This window comes from Saccopteryx bilineata, chromosome 2 (genome assembly GCF_036850765.1).
Source record: "Saccopteryx bilineata isolate mSacBil1 chromosome 2, mSacBil1_pri_phased_curated, whole genome shotgun sequence".
NCBI lineage: Eukaryota > Metazoa > Chordata > Mammalia > Chiroptera > Emballonuridae > Saccopteryx > Saccopteryx bilineata.
The window spans coordinates 97417455-97439591 of NC_089491.1; the positions used below are offsets into that span (position 1 = coordinate 97417455).

At 43.1% G+C, this 22137-nt stretch overlaps 1 protein-coding gene and 1 long non-coding RNA gene across 2 annotated transcripts; one reads left to right on the top strand and one right to left on the bottom strand.

Moving 5' to 3' along the window:
• Nucleotides 1–4058: 4058 nt before the first annotated feature.
• Nucleotides 4059–8967, bottom strand: LOC136324490 (procathepsin L-like). The gene is made up of 8 exons (XM_066257434.1): nt 8879–8967; nt 8289–8425; nt 7858–7980; nt 7251–7397; nt 6840–7064; nt 6234–6396; nt 4825–4942; nt 4059–4401 (listed from the first exon to the last, which is right to left on the bottom strand). The coding sequence occupies exons 2-8, from the start codon at nt 8412–8414 to the stop codon at nt 4302–4304; spliced, it is 1002 nt and encodes a 333-aa protein (XP_066113531.1). The 5' UTR covers nt 8415–8425; nt 8879–8967; the 3' UTR covers nt 4059–4301.
• Nucleotides 8968–9080: 113 nt separating this feature from the next.
• On the top strand, nt 9081–14736 carry LOC136322893 (uncharacterized). The gene is made up of 3 exons (XR_010728874.1): nt 9081–9520; nt 14273–14370; nt 14530–14736. It is a non-coding gene; the product is annotated as an uncharacterized lncRNA (long non-coding RNA).
• Nucleotides 14737–22137: the final 7401 nt, after the last annotated feature.

A 22137-nucleotide genomic window follows, 5' to 3' on the forward strand; every position in this document is an offset into this window, starting at 1 on the left:
AGGTTTGATTCACCGTCAGGGCACACAAAAGAAGCGACCATCTGCTTCTCTTCCACTCCTCCCCCTTCTTTTCCTCTTTCCTTCCCACAGCCAGTGGCTCAGTTGGTCTGAACATTGGCTCCAGGCGCTGAGGGTAGTTTAGCTGATTTGAGCATTGTCCCCAGACAGGTGGTTGCCAGGTGAATCCCGGTCGGGGTGTATGCGGGAGTCTTTCTGCTTTTCACTTAAGAAAAAAAAAAAGAACAGCAATATTCTCTGTTATGAGGTAGGCTGTCTTGGGTCACAACTGCTTTTTGAGGAGCATATAGAATAAGTTTTATTTCCATCATTTCCCATGTTTCCTTCATATCTTTCTTGTGATCTTTTCTCCCTCACAAAGAAAGAACACATTTGATTGCCATTCAGTGAACGTGGCACCAGAGAGTACAGAACACATGAATTATTATCAAGTTAAATAAAAAAAGAAGGAAGCAAAGTGTGTTTTAAATGCATTTTGATGTGTGAGAATGCTTTTATATAAGATTCCTATGGCCTCTGGTACGGACCCCTGGCCAGTGCTGGATTTAGATGAGAGAAGACATGTGAGGAGGAAAAAGATTCCCAAACCTTCCTGTGGCTTTTCTCTGCTTAGCAAATCCCTAAATTCACTGCTACCAGTGATGCCCATGCTAAACCACACTGAGTCGCTTAAACTTCTTTCTTAGGTAGCTGATTCCTTTGTGGATTGTATAGCATTTTGTGGAGCTCAGCGGAATCCTAAGAAACTAGATGAAAACTTCTGAAAATAAAACTTGGTCTTGCATATAATGAATGAGTGAGACCCATTTAGAGTTGACAGATTTCTTATCTGTCTTGCTTGGATGTTCAGCAAGTCTGACCTGTCTTGCTGGTCTTGACCAGATGGGTCCAGTTATGCCCTCTGGGGTGCTCAGGAGAACATGAGGCTAGTTGTGTAGAACAGGTGAATTAGTACCCCACAGCTGGCATTCCATATTCCTACAAAATTATTCGCTTAATTATCAGTCTGGAGACTAGATTCCAAGCCAGAGTATCTGCTGGGCGATATTCCCCATGAGGGCTGTGGGGGCTGAGTCTTTTGTTGCCTCTTCCAGCTTCTGACAGTGAGTTAATGTTTCAGACAAGACTAGTAGAATTGAAATTTGGGCTTTCAGCTTTATTTCATTTATGTTCATTGGCTTATTATTATTTTTTTTTTTTGTATTTTTTTGAAGTTGGAAACGGGGAGGCAGTCAGACAGACTCTCTCATGCGCCCGACCTGGATCCACCCGGCACGCCCACCAGGAGGCGATGCTCTGCCCATCTGGGGCATCGCTCTGTTGCAACCAGAACCATTCTAGCGTCTGAGGCAGAGGCCACAGAGCCATCCTCAGCACCCGGGCCAACTTTGCTCCAATGGAACTTTGGCTGCGGGAGGGGAAGAGAGAGACAGAGAGGAAGGAGAGGGGGAGGGGTGGAGAAACAGATGGGCGCTTCTCCTGTGTACCCTGGCTGGGAATCGAACCCGGGACTCCTGCACACCAGGCCGACACTCTACCACTGAGCCAACTGGCCAGGGCTCATTGGCTTATTTTTTAAATGATAGCTATGGCTTGGAATTTTTCACAAGCTTAAGATTATTATGTCTTTGAAAGCTACAGAGACTTCTAATACATGTCCAATCGTTTAGAAATCATTTAACTTAAAGCTTTTCCCAAGTTTAAAAATAAATGTCTTTAAAAATTATGAAAACTTCGGCCTAGCGTGCGGAGGACCCGGGTTCGATTCCCGGCCAGGGCACACAGGAGAAGCGCCCATTTGCTTCTCCACCCCTCCGCCGCGCTTTCCTCTCTGTCTCTCTCTTCCCCTCCCGCAGCCAAGGCTCCATTGGAGCAAAGATGGCCCGGGCGCTGGGGATGGCTCTGTGGCCTCTGCCTCAGGCGCTAGAGTGGCTCTGGTCGCAACATGGCGACGCCCAGGATGGGCAGAGCATCGTCCCCTGGTGGGCAGAGCGTCGCCCCTGGTGGGCGTGCCGGGTGGATCCCGGTCGGGCGCATGCGGGAGTCTGTCTCACTGTCTCTCCCTGTTTCCAGCTTCAGAAAAATGCAAAAAAAAAAAAAAAAAAAAAATTATGAAAACTTTTAAAGTGTTTAATCATTTAGACATCTGAGAGCTCTTCACACTTCCGTTCACGTTAGCACCTGGGCAATCTCTCAGCGTCTCTCCCGACTTCCAGGTTCCACGGACAGCAGCCTGAGCAGGCCTGCTATGGTGAAGCAAGGTGACAGTCACAAAGAAATTCTTTCTGTGGATTTTCAAAGGCAAAATGTAAGTTTGCATTTTCCAAAGATGGCCACAACCATATCTTCTGTCACATGCTCTTCCGCTAAGTGACCTTGCCTCTTCTAGTCACAAGGTGGATTCTCAGTTTCCTTCCCTGGAACTGGGCTCTCTCCAGTGATATCCTCCAAATATGATACAGCAGCAGCGATTTCACTGGGGACTAAGATAAGGTCATGGATGCCTCATTATGGCACACTGTCTCTATGGACATTCATCTTAGAGCCAGTCCTCATGCTGTGGGATCCCAAGCCATGGAGGGGCCCAAGCAGGTGTTGTGGTCGGCTGTGCAGGCTGAATTCTCTGTCCACAGTAGCACCTAGGACAGCCATGTGAGCAAGTCCACTCGGACATGAGCCCAGTGACACTGCACCCCCTAGTGGTTCCCCAGTATATCCTAAATGCCCACTTCTAGACCCAGCCTCATGTCCCACATGTCAGCTCACTCAATTCCCACTTTCTCTAAATGTGGTTTCTCCTTTCTCAGGGATTCTGACCTCGAGTCTCTGCTCAGACACCACCTTTTATGCTAATTGACTGGCTCCCCTGGGTGCATGTCAGATTTCTCTGCCTCCTGGTGTTCCCAGCTACCTCCCTCTCCCTAACAGCACCAGCTCCTACCTGAGGGTGGGAGTGTCTCTCCACACGGTGATGGCTGGGACAGTGTATGTGTGTGTCTGGGGGGAGGTACGTCAATCTTAGATGTTTCAGTATAGGTCCAAACTGACAAAACTGATTCCTCTCAGGAGCCACCCAAACCTTCCTGTGGCGACGCTTGATAATACAATCAGAGAACACACTGAACACATTTGTTTTTTTAGGTCAAAAGGTTGTATATTTAAGGACCTATGACAAAAGGCCACGTTGAGGGTGCAGCATGGCACACAGTCCAGGACAGAAGGACTCGACCAGAGGCTGCTGGAGGCTTTGGGGGCAGAGAGCCCAGCTGTGCTACCCTTCACTCCTCATAAGGAATTACAGGGTCTATTAACTTAAATCTTTCACCTCCTCTATTTCCTTGAGATACAACATTAGAATTTTAAACACACAGAATGGAACAATCCACTAAGTCTGGTCCTTTCTCAACTGCAAAGTAGCTACATGGTCTTCATGAGCAGTTAAGAGAAGATGCTTCAGAAACTGGCACTGAGACATTTGTCCTGAAACTCAGCTGGGTTGTAACCATCTTCAGTCAAATGACCATGAACTCTAGGCCCCTTCCTAGGCTGGAAATCCTATGTATGTGTAATCATTTATTTTATGTAAATTTTTCCTTATTAAAATAATTTACCTTTGTCCTTAAGGATCGTTTGTCAAATTTTGTTTCATTCAAGGGTTGGGTCAGGCCCTGGCCATGTAGCTCAGTTGCTTAGATCATCATCCCCATACTCCAAGGTTGTGAGTTCAATCCCCAGGACACATACAAGAATTAATCAATGAATGCATATATATATATAAGTGGGACAACAAATCAATATTTCTCTCTATCTCTTGTCCTTTCTCTCTAAAGTCAATAAAATTTAAAAAACATTATAAAAAGGGTTTGGTCAGATATAGCCAATGGGCAACTAACAGAAGATCTGCATATTTATAAGCAGAAGAGCCATTCTCCCATGAACCACTGGTACATTCAGTTATGTCTTTAGAGCCCAATTACATTTTTCACTATACAAAAAGTGAATGTTTTCAAAACAAAGAGACGTCCACCTCTATTTTGAAATTGTTTTTAAAAGATAAAACTTTATACATCCTTTTAAAATACAAAAACGCAAGTTATTAAACAAGTCAATCATACAAAACTTTATACAATAATTAAAGAAGTATAAAATGTCACACAATTCAAAGCACAGCTTAGATCTTCAGTGACTGAAGTGTTTTATCCTACACAATAAGGTCTAGTCAGTTTTAGGATAGAATTCCTCCTCTGGATATTCTGTCTCTTTCGAGTCTCTCTGTCACTGTCTCACACAATAGGATAGCTGGCCGCGGTGGCGATACCACAGTGGTTGTTCCGGTCTTTGGCCATCTTTATGTAGCCATCCATGCCCCAAGCTGGACCCCAGCTGAAAAGAGAGGGTTTTCCATTTCATACAAGTAATCAAACACATTTCTGTTTATTCACAATAACACCTGATGCTGAAACAGTGCACCTGAGGCCCAGACAGTTTCAGAAAGAATCAGGAGAGTCAGTTGTTCTTGTTCTTGGCTGAGGTCCAAACCTGCCCACAACTTCTATCCACAAATCTTTCACAGAACTTCAAAATTAGAGTTTGAAAAATAAAACTCTTGGGGGGTCACATGTGTTTCAGAATTAAGAACATTTTCAAACTCAGAAATGCAATAACTATCAATGCCTTAGCAAGCTGAGACATTGTCTGAATGTTATAATCAAACATTCATCTCTGTGTGCTCTAAAGTTTGAGGACCTGTATTCAAATACTGATTCCAAAAAGGATTCTCTTTCCAATATTTTTGGCCTTTTTTACCTGTTCTTGACAAGCCAGTATTTATTGTTATCCAATTCTGCTCCTTCAGAGCCGTAACCAACCACCAGAACGCCGTGATCTAGGTCTTTGCTGCTGCAGTCTGGCTCATAATAAATGCCTTGGAAAATAAAAGTCAATGCTGGGGTAAAGACCTCCAAGTAAGACATGACAATAATGCAGCTATCAGTCACAGTAAGGAAGGCATTTCAAAATTCAATTAGATGACATAAATCCAGGTAAAATTTATTGTTTTGTTTTGTTTTCCCCAAAGTTAGAAGCAGGGAGGCAGTCAGACTCCCACATGTGCCCAACCAGGATCTACCCAGCATGCTCAACAGGGGGTGATGCTCTGCCCATCTGGAGCGTTGCTCTGTTGCCACAGGAGCCATTCAAGCAACTGAAGTGGAGGCCATGGAGCCATCCTCAGTGCCTGGGCCAACTTTGCTCCAATGGAGCCTTGTTTGTGGGAGAGAAAGAGAGAGATAGAGAGGAAGGCGAGGGGGAAGGGTGGAGAAGCAGGTGGGCGCTTTTCCTATGTGCACTGACTAGGAATCAAACCCGGGACTTCCACACGCTGGGGTGACGCTCTACCCCTGCGCCAATAGGCCAGGGCCCAGGTAAGATTAAAAAATATGATTTTGTTTTTAAATCTAAACTAATGAGTCAGGCCCTCCTGTAATACTAACAGAAATATAAATTGCCACTATCGCTTTTTTTTTTAATTGATTGATTTCAGCGAGGGAGGGAGGAGAGGAAGGGAGGGAGGGAGGGAGGGAGGGAGGGAGGGAGAGAGAGAGAGAGAGAGAGAGAGGAAGGGGGAGAGAGAGAGAGAGAGAGAGAGAGAGAGGAAAAGAGAGGAAGAGAGAGGAAAAGAGAGAAACATCGAGCTGTTCCTCTACGTGTCCTGATCAGGAATCTGCACTTTGGGACGATGCTCTAACGCTATCTGGCCAAAGCCACAATCACTTTTTTTAAAAATTGGTCAAAAAGCATAAAAGACCACTCGTTGAAACCTTATTCTACTTTTAGGATGTCAGTCTAAGAGAACAGTACAGAACACAAAATTACTTGAACCAAGGGTTTTTTCCAGTTTTAATTTCAGTAGTAAAATTCTCTGAACGTTTTAAAGGTCTAACAAGTTTTAAAAAGTAAATTAAGCTGTATCAATCAAATTCTGTAGCCATCTGATACATTTCCAATGTACTTAAAAGTCATGGTGATACAGTTTAATTAATGTCAAATAGATTACATCTGGCACAAATAGTCTATGTTCAGAGAGCACAAGGATGCTAAATCCACACACCCAGAAATTCTACACTGAATTCCACATACCGAACAGTCAGTCTTGCTGTATGTCAGGGTGGTTTTATAATTTTTCTGCCTAAATGCACAGAAAGACAAATGCTTACCTTTTTTATAGAACTGGAAGGATGCACGGCTTGCATCTATAGCAACAGAAATGGGCCCCACACTTGCCACTGCCTTCATGAGGGACTTTTCCTGCTTACGGATGTCCACAAAACCAGTGTCATTGGCAGCAGAAAACTCGGACTTGTATTTGCAAGATTCATCCTTTTAAAGGTGAAAGGGGAGAGACTTGATTATAACCTACCTTCTCGGGAACATGAGTTCAAGACAGTTTTCAGTTTAAGGATATCTGAGTCAAGTTTTTTATAAAGCATCCCAAGAAGTGAAGTGCTGCTGGTTGCTTTGAAACGGAAGAACTAGCTGGTGTGTCTACTCAATGCAGTACTCCTTGGGTCTACCTGTCCATAAGAAATTTTTTCCTTTGAAAAAATATGTACTATATATAGAATGGTATGTAAATTTCCATGTAACGTAGAAGCAGAAATTGCTCTGTGTTAACCATCTAAACAAGAGAATTGTACAGTTATGATCCTTTGCAGATATAGATTCTACAGTCTAAATGTGAACTCTAAATATGATATCAATATGTATCTGTTTTAAGTGTTCAAAAGCAGAGCCAGAATGATAAGATAACAAGCACCTTTTACCTTTGCATGATAGGGATAAGATTTCTCTGAGTCCAGGCCTCCATTGTCCTCAACATACTGGAAGGCATTATCCATTAGGCCACCATTGCAGCCGTCATTGCCTTGAGGCTGAGAGCAGTCCACCAGGTTCTGCTCACTCAGGGAAACAAGGTTGCCAGTTTTCCGGAACATCTGTCCTTCAAGGGCACCAGTTGCACTAAAAGCCCAACAAGAACCACACTGACCCTGAAAAATTCAAAAGTGCTTAGTCTGCAAAACAAATAGAAGACTTTGACAATAGCCAATATATCTGGAAACTCTTAAAAAAAAATCAGCAACAAACTGCACATTGTTCCATGGTCTACCAATTCACACAGAGCTACTGCTTTATGGCTTTAGTCTTGGAGAGAGACCTGCTGAGTTCTGTCATACCTGATCCTTCACAGGAGTTACATAGCCTTTCTTTCTCCAATCCACAAAACGAGGGATCTCAGCAAAGAGAGGTTCCTGGAACACTTTCCCCTTCCTGTGCTTTTGGTATTGAAGACCGTTCATCACCTGCCTGAATTCTTCATTGGTCTTCAAGGAAAAGAAAAGAGAATGTTGTAAAGCAGTGGTAGTCAACCTGGTCCCTACCGCCCATTAGTGGGCGTTCCAGCTTTCATGGTGGGTGGTAGCAGAGCAACCAAAGTATAAATAAAAGATAGATTTAACTATAGTAAGTTGTTTTATAAAGATTTATTCTGCCAAACTTAGCGAAAATCCAACATAAAGTACTTGGTAAGTAATTGTTATTATATGCTTTAACTTGCTATAACTCTGCTTTATAAATTTCATAAAGTAAAGTTACTTCCCTACTTTATAAATCACCATTACAGTGGAACTGGTGGGCTGTTAGAAAATTTTACTACTAACAGAGATACAAAAGTGGGCAGTAGGTATAAAAAGGTTGACTACCCCTGTTGTAAAGGAAGAGATTATTCTAGTAAAGTACTAGGGAATGAAGCACAAAAGGTGAAGCCTCCCATACCACACTCACCATGTCACCAAAGGCATTCATTGCCATGGTGAAGCTATGTTTCCCTTGGCTGTGTTCCTGATTGTGCAGTTCAATCATTTTCATATTCTTCTCCCACACTGCTCTCCTCCATTCTTCTTCATTCTAGAGGCAAAGAGATAAGTTATGATCTTCTTTATTTCTATTTAAACCAACTCACCTTCACCAGGTGGATTTGCAAACAGAGAGGAAGACAAACCACTGTCAGGGGTGGCTTTACACTTCTGGGAGCTGTTCCCCAGCATCCACACAGCAAGGATGGATGCCCTACACTGTGTCAGTGATGGGGCCAGGAAGTTATGCCTTGGTAAAAGCCAGCCCCAAGAAGCTGCTCTCTGCTATAAACTCCCAACAGCAAGGACCATTTTCGGGGGTGAGGGAGAGGGTTCTGGATAGTTTCAGATGCTATCAACCTCATTATATAGTTTCTTATGCGTTGTCTTCCACAGGTTCCATTGTGCACCTAAACTGTGATCAAGTTTTGGAGCAGCCGAGGCTATTCCCAACCAAAGGGCGGTCAGCAAGAGTAAAGGATTCATGTTTCAAAAACCTAGGAAGAGAAAAAGAAGGAGTCTCTGATTAGAGCAATCATTTCAAAAAGTCATCCTATTTTCTCCCGAGACGTTACAGCCACCGCGGAGTCAACATTCAATTTACCCTCCCAAAGACTGTTGAGAAAAGCTAAGAAAACAACCCCGAGACCCCCATCCCAACGCCGAGACAGGGTCAGGCTCCCAGGGATCAGAGAACCAGAGCGGGGCCAGGCGACGCGGGTGCTGCAGGCCGGACCGGCCGAGGCGCGCCGCCCGCTCCGGCCCCCGCCCGCCGCTCCCGGAGGATGTGGGCGCGCCGCAGGGGGGCGCCCTCGACAGCCCAGCGGTCGGCTCCGTCAGACCTGGGTACTAGGACCCGCGAATCCTCAACTCCCAACTGGCGGCCGCCCTAGTTCCCGGGGTAGTCCGGCCGTGCGGGACCAGACTGGGGCGCAGGGTGCGGAGCTCACCGCGGAGCGCGCGGCTGCACAAACGCTGTCAGCTCCGCGGGTCCAGGGGTTTCCGAGGCCAGGCTCTGCCCCCAGGCTGCCTATCTATAGCTCCGAGGGGGCCCTCCTGGCCCCGCCCCCACCGCCACCCCGCGCCGACATTGGCTGCGCCGGCCTGTGGGCGGGGTCTTCGGGTGCGTGAACTGCTGGTGGGTAACGAGGCTGGGTCCCAACTTGGCTCCGGGCGGGTGGTACCTATCCGAGTGGACACTGGGGGCGCCGAACTGGAGACCTCGGGCAGCGCTGAGGAGGGGCCCGCGCCTCCCTGGGACCTGGAGCAACTCAGTACCCCGAATACATGCGCTTGACGTGTGGTTTACCGGAAAAAATTGACTGGACGCCCCGAGTGGATTTTCCGTGTAACCCTGCCTGTCCTAGAGTTTGGGTTGAAATCTCCGAAACACTGCGAGCATGTAAATCTAGTCTAGTTTATTCAGCAGCAAACTGTGGGGCTGGCCGCAAGAAGGAAGAGTTCTCAGACAGATGTGAGCTCGCTGTTTCCGGGCAGCTGCAGCTGGGCGGAACCTGGAGTGGAACAACAATGCCCAGAACAGGGCGTGATGGTCGAGGCCCAAATCCCTGCAAGGCAAGGGGACAACGTAGGTGGGTGTCCAGGGAGGGCTGGCATTCGTACTGCTCCTTTCCTGTATGCCCCAGGCAGAGAGTCGTTTTCCCTCTTAAGCCATTCTCAAAACCAACAGAGGGAGTTATTTACAGAAAAAATGTAGTTTAATAAAAGGAGGAAAGTAGAAACTTCTTTTACCGCCCCGCTGTCTGCGTTACAGACTATGTCTTCTTCAACATTCTTTTCTTGAGATTTAATTCAAGAAATCTGCTTAAGTGAATTTTACTTCAATGATTTTTTTAAATTTTTATTTAGAAAATTAAATTTAATTGAATGACATTGATCAATAAGAGTACATAGATTCCAGTTAGATTTAATGTCAGGATTTAAATGACAACTTGTGAAAACGTTTTAAATGAAGGAAAAATATATTTATATTGATATATTAAATAGTAATGTACATAATTAAGACTTTAAGGAACACAAACTGGAAACATTGTACATTGTACAAAAAAATTCATTTTTGAAAATTTCTAGAAAAAAATATTACCAGTACCTCATTTCCTTTCCTACTTCACCATTTTCTATGTATTGATATATTTTGAATATTTTGATTAAAATGGTGTCATGTTTCATGTGGACTTGTAAACTAATTCCTACTTAGGACTAAAATGATAAACTTTCCTGAAGCACTGTCAGACGCATAGGTTTCTTTTTTATTTTTTTATTGTCTTGATGTGTATACATAACACAAAAATGTGTGTTTTAACCATTTTTAAGTGTACAGTTAGTGGCATTAAATCCATTCATATTGTTGTGCAACCATCACCACCATCCGTCTTCAGAACTTTTTCATCTTCTCAGACTGAAACTTGGTAACTACTACACAATAACTGCATTTTTCTCTCCCTCAAGCCCCTGGCAACCACTATTCTATCGTTTCAATCTATGAATTTGACAATTCTAGCCACCTCCCACAGGTGGAATCATGTAATTTTTGTCCTTTTGTGCCTGGCTGTTTTCACTTAACATAGCATCTTTAAGGTTCATCCATGTTGTAGCATGTGTCAGAATTTCCCTTTCTGAAAGGTGAATAATAATAGTCTATTGTGTGATAAGGTGAAAAGTATTCTATTGTGTGATTGTACCACCTTTTGTTTCTTCAGTCATCCCTGGATGGACAAGTGGGCTATTTAAAAACAGCTGCTTTACATAGTTGCATAACTGTTTGAGTTCCTGGTTTCAATTTTTAGGGTATATACACAGAGGTAGATTTGCTGAATATGGAAATTCTATGTTTGATTGTTTTCTGTGTTTTCCACAGTAGCTGCACCACTTTACATTTCTTCCAGAATTGTACAGGGAGGGTTACAATCTGATATGATTTGCAAGCATTTTCTCGGATTTTATGAGTTGTTTTTCATTAAGCTGATAGTGTCCTTTGATGCACAAAAGTTTCTAATTTTGAAGTTTGATTTGTCTATTTTTTTCTTTGGCTGCCTGTTCTTTTGTGTGTCATGACCAAAAATTTATCCTAGGCTCAATATTATGATGTTATTTTTTAGCATTTTCATCTAGAGTTTCATAGTTTTAACTTTTATGTTTGGATCTTTGGTCCATTTTGTGTTAATGTTTGTATATGGTATAAGCTGGTAAGGGTCCAACTGTATTCTTTTGAATGTGGAGCCCCCATTTTTCCAGCATCATTTATTGAAATTGCCCATCCTTTCCTTTTGAATTGTCCTGACAATGCCATACAATTTTTAAATTCAATTCATTAAATTTTTTATTTTAAGGCCTTTGAGGAAACAAAAGCTCAAACACAACTGGAGGTTGAAGCTTTTAGATGATTACAAAATTATGTTGTATTGTAAATGACTGGAGGTTAAAAAAGTTTTGTGGGTTTTTTTTGCGAGAAAGAGAAGAAGGGATAGAAATGAGAAGTATCAACTTGTTGTTGCAGCATTTCGTTGTTCATTGATTACTTCTCATATGTGCCTTGACTGGTGGGGAGGCCTTCAGCTGAACCAATGACCCCTTGTTCAAGCCAGTGACGTTGGGCTCAAACCAGTGACCTTGGGCTTCAAGCCAGAGACCATAGGATCATGCCTATGATCCCACACTCAAGCCAGAGACCCCACGCTCAAACTGGCAAGCCTGTGCTCAAGCCAGCAACCTCAGGGTTTCAAAACTGGAACCTCAGTGGACCAGGTTGACACTCTATCCACTGCGCCATCACTGCTCATGTCAAGAATTTTAATACACCATGGAGTTCAACACAATCATTCAAGAAATCTAAGTACATATTCTAATATATGGTTTACACTCACCCTTGGGTCACAGATTGATAAGATTACACAGGTCGGGGAAAACCTGCTACTACAGGAATGCCTGCACCTTAGGCAATAGCCTGACAGGAGACTGTGCTACAGGTGCCGCTCCAAAGAATGGCATCCCTCTATTTCTGGAATGTGATACAATGCACGGGAGAAAGCACGGACTCTTTTCATACCAAATGTGTCCCAAATGTAGGACACCAAGAACTATCTAAATGCCTGAAAAACACAGGAAAAGACCATTTAGGCAAGAAATTGTTATCAACTGTTTATACAAAATCTACTAAGTAGCATTTTACAGAAAGACATGGTAGCTAATCATTCTGTTCTTTTTATTTATTTATTTTTATTGATTGATTTTACAGAGAGAGGAAGGGGAGAGTGAGAAGTATCAACTCATATTTGCATCATTTTAGTGATTCATTGATTGTTTCTCATATGTGCCTTGACCCAGCAAGCCCAGGCTTTTGAACTAGCAATCGACATGCTTTATCCACTGTGCCATCACAGGTCAGGCGAAGTCATTCACTTTGTTCTTATTTTTACTCTTCTATCTATTGTACATTTCTTTGTCAGATAACTTAGATGAGCACTATTATTAAAACGGACACATTTTAGTCAAATGACCAATTCTTAGCTCTGCCTTTGATAAAATGCAGTTGGCAGACTTCCAATTCCTATTTAAAATGTAACATCTGTGAAAGTATATTCTTGCTTGTATCCATCTAGATTTCTTTTGCTTACTAGGAACACAGGACATAATTCTTTACCCATCTCTGGAAGTTTTAAAGTGTAGGTGAATGCATAAATCTAGTGTGGTGGTGTTCAAGAGCCCAAGGCCACTTAACACCTCTTCTCAATATAACACTACCCTCCAATTTGTTTAAATTCATTGAACCAAGAATTACTATTTTTAAGTTATCCATTTGTAAAGTGGTTTATTACCATTTATAATTTTATGGAAAAGAGCCTCGATGTGCCCTGGCTGGAAAGCTCGATTGGTTAGAGCATCATCCCAAAGCACAGAGGTTGCCAGTTTGATTCCTGGTCAGGGTACATACAGGAGCAGCTTGATGTTCCTGTCTCTCTACCTCTCTCAGTTCCTCTCTCACTAAAGTTAATAAATAAATAACTAAATTTTAATTAAAAATAATGGAATCTTGATGTTTGTATGAAGTCACTTATAAAATAACTGACTTTTCTGAGTTATTTACAGAAACATGTGGTTTAATAACAGGAGGAAAGTAGAAACTGCTTTTACCTCCCCACTCTTGAGTTACAGATTATATCTTCCTTAAAGTGCTTTTCTTGAGATTTAATTTAAGAAAATTGCATTAGTGACATTTACGTCAATGATTTTTACTTTAATGTCAGGGTTTAAATGACAGTTCGTGAAGTGTTTTAAATGGAATAAAATATATTTACATATTAAATATTAATGTACCTAATTAAGAATTTAAGGAACACAAACCAGAAACTTTGTACAATTTATCTTTTTTCATTTACAAAAATAAAATTGTACTTTTTCTGTAGGATTGAACAGTCAGCCCATTCATTAAGTAAATCAATCAACAAGACTTAATTAAGCTCTGAGTTGTGCTCATTATCCTCTGCATGGTGTTCTTTCAGTATTCTTTAGAAAACATCTACATGTCCCTTTCTTAATGGTTACTCGGGCTCAGCTTTTCCATTTAAAATCTAAGCTTACCACAGTAATATTGATTTTATAGCAGTGGACACAGAACATTATAGATTTGTGCCATTAAAATCAAGGCAAGCATCTTGGAGCAGTAGGTAACAAGGGAGAGGGAGCCGACCTGTGGCACTTCCCCCACATTCCTCACCCCCACCCCTAAGTCTATAATCCACAAATTCTCCTTTGGAGGCCGGACCATCTCTTCTGCGAATCTGACCTGTGCGTTCTGCTGTCCTCTTGTCTTCTCCTCCCAGAGTGGAGGCCACCATCCGGGCCCAGGATGCTGTTAGTAATGAAGTCCTTTCAGGTAATAGTTGTTGCTTCCTTGGATCAGAACTGTGTCCTATACTGGGCTCTCACATGCTATTTCATCTGGCCGTGTTGGCAGGGACCCAGAAGACAGATCAGATTCCATATTCAGAGGGTGGGTCACTCTCAAAAGTGGAAGTGGAGCCTATGGGTTTGAGGATAACATGTAGATGTGTTTGACCCACAGCCACAGGTCTTCTGTGAGGACAATGAAACCAGGATAGGGAGGCAGCACCACTGGGGGTTATGGGGACACAAAGAACATGAGGGGAAAAAGAAACAAAATTCACCAGAGTAGAAACAGTAAAATTTCAAAGTTTATATTGAGAAGATTTCCTGGTTTTAGTTTTTGAGGTGAACAGGTAGGGAATGGGGATGCTTGTTGATATAGTTCTATTTCCTTTGTGTGTTCTCATATTTTTTAAAAGAATGTTTATATGTGTCTTTAGGATTGGTGGACGAGTGAACCTCATTTTTTATACCTGAGATAGTCATTGAGGCAAAACCACTGGAAGGAGGCTTGCAGTGTGACCTTAAGTGATCACAGGTAAAATGCTGCAGTCTTTGTCTCTGAGAAATGATCAAGCAGGTGCTAACCGCCCTCCTGGAAGCCGGTGATGGTGGGAGGGGGGTGGGGAGACGAGGAGGCCCTGCCCTGTGGCGGCAGCGTGCCTTCTGTGTGGCTCACCTGTCTTCCTCCTTTCAGCATGACGCCAGGACACAGGCATCGAAGTCGAGAGCCTGGCCTTGTGGAGCTTTGGTGCTTTATCTCAGGATGGTCTCAGTGCTCACATTTCATCCCTCCTGGTGCCCTCTAGCACCCAGAGTCCTGCTTTCCAAGTAAGCCCTGTTGGCCTAAAGCACGTGTAAGTTACTTCTTCACTGGAGAGAGGAACCTGGCACCACCCTCGTGTGTTTTTTTTTAAGGCCCCACAGCTAGGACCATCCTGATCTGTAAAATGGGCATACAGGAGTACCCATTTCCTAGGGGTGTGGTTCTCAAAGTGGGCCCCCCAGTAGCACCAGCAACTCTTGGGAACTTGTTAGAAAAGCCAGTTCAGGAACGCTATCCCAGACACTCTGTGGATACAGGTCAGCAATCTCTTCCCATGAGCCTTCCAGTGGTCCTGATGTACCCTCAAGTCTGAGAACTGTGGTCGTAGGGTTGTTGTGGAGAGTAAATGAAGAACCGTGTGTAACGTGCTCAGAATAGTGCCCAGCACCTGAGTGTTATTTAGCTACTAGTATCATCATCATCATCACAGAAATCCTTCTAATATTGCTATAATTTCCATAGTACCAGGTACTATGCCACGGATGGAAATGCCTTCCTCTGGCACACACTTCTGGCACATATACATGCAAGCGCCCTTTCTTAACAGCACAAAGGGCTTTCCTTTGTTGACCATCTGCCATAATAGAGACTGATTTTTACTTTTACCATGCTTCTTACATATATAGAGATATAAAATTATTGTTATTGACATATACTTTACATCACATTAAATTCACCATTTTAAACAAATATTTTAGTGGAGTTTTTTTTTCAGTATTTTATGCAACCATCAGCACTAAGTACAGAACATATCCATAGGTAGGAGACAAAGCTTTTGTCCTCCAAAGAAACCTCGTACTCATTTGTCCCAGTTAGTCCCAATTCTCTCCTGCCTCCATTCCCATAACCCACTTTCTTTCTTTATGGATTAATCCAGGGGTAGTCAACCTTTTTATACCTACCACCCACTTTTGTATCTCTGTTAGTAGTAAAAATTCTAACCGCCCACTGGTTCCACAGTAATGGTGATTTATAAAGTAGGGAAGTAACTTTACTTTATAAAATTTATAAAGCAGAGTTACAGCAAGTTAAAGCATATAATAATAATAACTTACCAAGTACTTTATGTCAGATTTTCGCTAAGTTTGGCAGAATAAATCTTTATAAAACAACTTACTATAGTTAAATCTATCTTTTTATTTATACTTTGGTTGCTCCGCTACCGCCCACCATGAAAGCTGGAACGCCCACTAGTGGGCTGTAGGGACCAGGTTGACTACCACTAGATTAATCTATTCTGATATTTCATATAAATGCAATCATAAAATATGTGACTGTTTCTGTCTGGTTTCTGTCACTTTGCATAATGTCCTCAGGCTTTATTCATATCATAGCACATACCAGTACTTTGTTTCTTTTTATTTCTGAGTAATATTTCAATGCATGAATCACCATTTCTTACTCATTCATTAATTAATGGACATTTGTTTTGCTTCCACTATTTTGGCTAATATAAATAATATTTTGACTACTATGAACATCTGTGTACAAGTTTTTTGCATGAAGGAATGTTTTTATTTCTTTGGGCATAAACATATGCCCAAAGGAATTGGTATGTAGCACTTTGGGAGGAAAAAGCAGAACGGTTTCCACACGGCTACACCATTTGTCAGCACATTACAAGAGTTGTGATTTCTGCACATCCTCACTAATGCATCTTATTGTCCATTTAAAAATTGTGCTTGTGCTAATAGGTAGAAGTGATGTGATAAGGTACCAAAGAATTGCAAAAATTAATATTAATATTTTAGAAGGAAGGGTCAGGTTTCTTGCTCCCTCCTTTCTGAGGAGAATGGAGGGAGAAGAAAGTGGGAGCTTCCTGGCTTACAAGGACGTACTATGTACTGAGATAAGAGATTTAAAAGGCATTTTATGATTTAGGCCAAGCATTCAGAGAGATTTTGTAAATATGATTTTTATACTTGTGTGTGATTTACACCAGCTCAAGATGGCCGATCACATTCATGCTTAGAAAGGGCTATTATATTGTAAATAGAGACATTTTTGTACTAGGTTTTGAATGGAAGGAGGAAGGAGACTGGGACCCCCTCTCTTCCCCACACCTGTGAGGAAGAAGGTAAACAGCTAGCCAGGTGAGGGAGAAGGAAGAAAGATTTAAGTAGCCCTTTCCTCTCCCCTTTCTTTCTCCTTAGGCAATTTAAAAACGCTTATTCTCTGACATCATGCAAGGCCCCTCCTTTTCCCCTAACCTGTTTGTGATCAAGTGTATATAACTAGCTTCAGAGCTATATTCAAGGCTGCACAATTTGGGTCAGCTATACCCCATGTAAGTCATATGCAGCTGGCTTATTAATAAATCTCCTCTTAAAAATTCTTCTGTATCCTGCCTTGGTGTCTCTACATAACCCATAGAATTAAGGTACACTACTTTACAACAGTGACATCTCATTGTGGATTTGATTTGCATTTTCCTAATGAATGATGATGTTGCATACCTTTTCATGTGTTTATTGGCTATGTGTATAAGTCGTTTGGAGAAATATCTATTCAAATAATCTATTTGTAAATTGTGTTATTTGTCCTTTTATTGTTGAGTTGTAAGAGTTCTTTATATATTCTGGATGTTTTATATTTATGAGATATATGATTGCAATTTCCCCCCCACTCTGTTGGTTGGCTTTTCACTCTTTTAGTAGTATTGTTATATAAATTGTGTTGAAATACACAACATAAAATTTACCATTTAACCATTTTAAGTGTACAGTTCAGTGTCAATTACACTCGCATTTTTTTTTGTACCCATCACCACTATCAGTCTCCAGATTTCTTCTCATTTTCCAAAACTGAAACTTTGTACCCCTTAAAGGATAACTCTCCATTCCTTCCTGCCCCCAGCCACTGGCAACCTTTATTCCATGTTCTGTGAATGTACTGAAAACCACTGAATTGCACATTTTAATATGGTGAAATTTCTGATACATGATTCTCAACAAAGAAGAGAGAAGGGGCCTGACCCATGGTGGTGGAATGGATAGTCAAAACCCTGGACTTGCCTGGTCAGGGCACATTTTAGAAGCATCTACAAGTTGATGCTTCCCACTCCTCCCCTATGCCTTTCTCTCTCTCTCTCTCTCCTCTCTATAAAATCAATAAATAAAATCTTTTTTAAAAAAAGGAGAGAGAGGGAGGATTGATTCAAGTCATTGGCTATTCTAGGATGTCTCATAACAGTGCTATAGTCCCACAGGTTGATAACAAATGTCTGACTCTTCACCAAAAAAGACTTCCAGCAAAATTCAGGAGAAAGAGAAAGAGTTGTGGAAAAATGGTAACATGGGGTAAAGACTCAACCAAGTGTCTCATATGGTCATTTCCAAGAGTACCAGCACAACAGAATCACATGGGGTAATAGTCTTGCATTCCCCGCTGTTGAGCACTCTGAGGACCTCAGCATTGCACCCAACAGGCAACAAAACCTTTCTGTAAGTTTTCACACAGTGGGGAGTTGGCACCTCGGCAAGGATAGTTTGGTCATTTTGCCCAATTGATGAAAGGGGAGGAAATGAGTGTGGACAAGGCCTGCTGGGGGTGAGGATGATGGAGACGCAGAGATCCAACTCCAGGGACCAGGTTCAGTGACACATCCGCTTTATTCAGGAAGTAAGCTAGCTTATATACACAAGTTCAGCCTATAGGGTGTTACAGCATGTTCTTTAAAACTAATGGCTAAAAAGATCAGGGAGCTGCCTGGTTGGCGCTGAGTCACTTCCTTATAGCAGGTGAGCTCCCTCCTGGGTGTGCCTAGGAGGGTTTCAGGTGTGGAGTATTCTCACAGCATTGCATCAGCCACAGCTGCTAGGAATGCGCTCTGCACTCCACCCACATTTTCCCCTTCTCTTTTAATTAGGGCCAATTGGACTTGATGAATGATAGCTTACTGCTGTTGTCTCTACAGGCAGGGCAATGCCCAGGTGGGGTCCACCTGCGTCTGGGAGTCAGCAGTCACTATAGCACACACAAGCAGGAACAGAACACCAGGGCCTGGGGGCCCATCAGGGGTCATTCTCTGGGCCCACTCCGCCAAAGCCTCCACATCCCCCCAGGTGATGGGGCATGCATGCCAGCCACGAGGTCTTCTTCTGAAGCACAGAGGACCTCCTCCCCTCAGGCATAGTTGGAGTGGAGGAGGCCAGGGCTGTGGCTTTGGATGGGTGAAGACTGAACCACTTAGTGGGTGCCCAAGAAACTCTGTCAAGCAGGTTGGGGGGTTCCTGGGATCCAAATTGGCTGAAAAACACAAGCATAACCTCTCCCTTGCATTAGAAGAGGGTGTGATCCCTGCCACTATGCCATGGTTGTGTCCTTCCAGCGTCATTTCAGAGAGAGGGGAGGGAGAGAGAGAGAGAGAGAAATATAGAAAAATAGACAAACAAGAGGGGAAAAGAAAAAAGACACATGGGGGTGTATAGGCTGGCCCATGGGTCTACAGTGGGAACATGGGTTAGGTTTATAGTCTGAGGAATTGGGGTGGGGCCTTGAGCCCCAACAGGGACTGCAGAAGTAGCGGCTTCCACTTTCTCAGGTGGCAGAGCTGATGGCGCAGTTAGCAATTCGGTTGGTTTTATTTCTGCATGCTCAGCTGCAATTTTGTCAAACTCGGAGGCTAAACTACTTTCCTCCTCAGTGGAGGGGGGTAAATAGGAAGGTAGGGGCTCCCCAGAGAGGTGGGTAGCCTGTAATATTTTTGGCACCAGTGGAGGGTCCCCAGCAGGAGCACCCATCTGGCAGGCATGTATCGCTAGCAGGGCAGAAATGAGGGCAAGAAGGAAGGTTTGTCTTTCATGTACTTTGGCCGAACGGATGTGCCGGAAAGCTCAGGCCCAAGTATCAGGGTCCCAAAGAGGCGCCTCCTGGAGCCAAGGGTTGAAACCTGAGAGGATTTCCCAGTAGGTACAAAGATCCTTTTCACTAACTTTAACTCACCTACTCTGCAATAGGGCATAGAGGGCTCGAGCCTGCGGGGCTCGGGAGTGAGGGAGAAGGTTTCCCATTTCAGAGGGTCACTCACCCGTCCCTTGGATGTTGGTTGGGTCCCTGTTCAGGTGCCAGAATGTGGACAAGGCCCACCCGGGGGGTGAGGACAATGGTGACACAGAGACCCAACTCCAGGGACCAGGTTCAGTGATGCAGATCCACTTTATTCAGGAAGCAAGTTGGCTTATACACAGGTTCAGCCTATAGGGTATTACAGTGTGTTCTTCAAAACTAATGGCTAAAAAGATCAGGGAGCTGCCTGGTTAGCGCTGAGTTACTTCCTTACAGTGGACGAGCTCCCTCCTGGGTGTGCCTAGGAGGGTTTCAGGAGCTGGAGTATTCTTACAGCATTGCATCAGCCACAGCTGCTAAGAATGTGCTCTGTGCTCTACCCACAAATGAGGGCTTTTCTGAACTGTGAACTGTCATTTCTGTTTCATGTTTTTGGTTTTCCTTTTGGATTGCAGAAGCAGTAAAGATAATGTATGCTTTTTCCCATTTATTTTGATTCAGGTAGAAGAGAGCACTAAAAAACAATTATGTTTTGCTACAATTAAACATGACTACCAAACTTACAGAATACTGAAAGTTTCCATTTAACTTTTTTTCTATGATATTACCGTGTGTGCATTTAAACAGTCAGTGGGAAAATGACAAACCAAGAGATACGATTTTTGTACCTTGACTTCATGCTTTTACCACCCAATTGTGCTGGCTTTGAAATGTATGTATTCAATCTCATGCTTTGTAGGGATAAAGTTTGGGCCAACAACTTACCCTCTTGAAGCCTCAGTTTCACTCACTATAAGTGTGGATAATTAAAATAACCTCATACGGTTGTGTTAAAATTAAGGTAACACCAGTGTTGATAGAACCAGCCATCTCCAGAATTTCTCCCTTGAAAATAGACATGTCCTTGATTAAATGACAATTAATCCAAAGGCAGACTAATATTGCAGGGACTACTGAGGCCATTGAGATATTGCCTACTGACCACATTTATTGCATTTACCATTCATCTAGATTCTAGAATCCAACTGTCAGGCATTAAAGAAGATTTTAAGTTGATTGAGGAAAAGCATCCCTCGATGATCTTAAAACCATGGGAGCAGCATCCCTCCCTTTCAGGATAGTCTTTTGTGGGATTTCTTCTATTGCTTCACCTAATGTCCTAGGAAGGTCTCCCCTGCAGGGATTCTCTTGGACCTCTGAATGGATTTGAAAACTTCTAAGAAGGGCAATGGCATTGTACAATTTCCTTTCGATTCCCTTTAAGGAAAATTGGTGGGTGTGAGACAAAAGGTCTTGTGGAACTTAGGCCTAATTCACACAGCCCTGGCCCTGAGTGCCAGGTCTGAGCCCAAGTGATAGGGGTGACTGGGCCCTGCCCTCCCACCAGCTGTCAGCCACATCTGTGGGGATGGGTTTGCTCCATTTCTTTCTTTGCAAATGATATCCACTCTGTTCCTCTGACAATACTGGGTGAGGCATTGGAGTGGGAAGGGCAGGGGGCTTGGGATAATGACAGCACAATGGCCTGACTCAGGGATTGATGTTTTGCCATTCATTCATTCTACAGATCATTACTGAGTCCCTTTTAAGGCAGACCCTGTGCTGAGGAATCGTTGATGAACTAACACTGATATAGGCCCTATGCTGGGAGCTTACATCCAATGGAGCAATCAGCATGAATCAAATATTCCTTTCGAAGACATGTAGACTAGTGCTTCCTCCTTCCCCACTGACCTAACAGTCTTGGCAGTTTCTCATTTTGGATGTCCCCCAAGTGGTGAGGTTCACATGTAGCCATCCCATCCCCCTGACAAAGGGAGCCTCAGATAATAAGCAGCCTCCTCTTCTTCAGATTTTATCAGGAAACGGAGAAGTCCCGAAGGATATTAAATAAAAGGCATTCCAACCAAGGCTACTTAGTGCCCTTCCTCATGGACCAAACATGCCCCGTTGATTCAGGTTTTTCTGCCCTAATAACAAGTCCAAAGTCTGCTGACTGGCTCTGCTCCAGCTCACCCAGCTGTAACCTGTGTTGGTCTCAATCTTCAAGGGCTTGTCTCACTGCACCATTGACCTTAGTTTCCCCCCACAAATCCCTATGCTGACCTCACCATTACATTTTGCAGGTCCCTTGTGTTAACAGAAAAATCAAAGGCAGATATTCTGATCAGAGAAGTCAGGTACTGGCAGAATGGAGCAGCCTCTGAAGTTTAACCAAAGCACCTTTAACACCTTAGAGTTCTTGCTCAGCGGACAAAATGTTAACTTGAACAGAGTAAGTACAGATCCCATCACCTGTACACCGGCAAATTATTAGCAAACTGTCTAGGATTGTAGCCCTGGCTGGAGGGCTCAGTTGGTTAGAGCATTGCTCTGGTACTCAAAGTTTGCTGAGTACCAGATTTGGTCCCCGATCAGGGCACATACAGGAACAGGTTGATGTTTCTGTCTCACTCTCACTTTGTCTCTCTA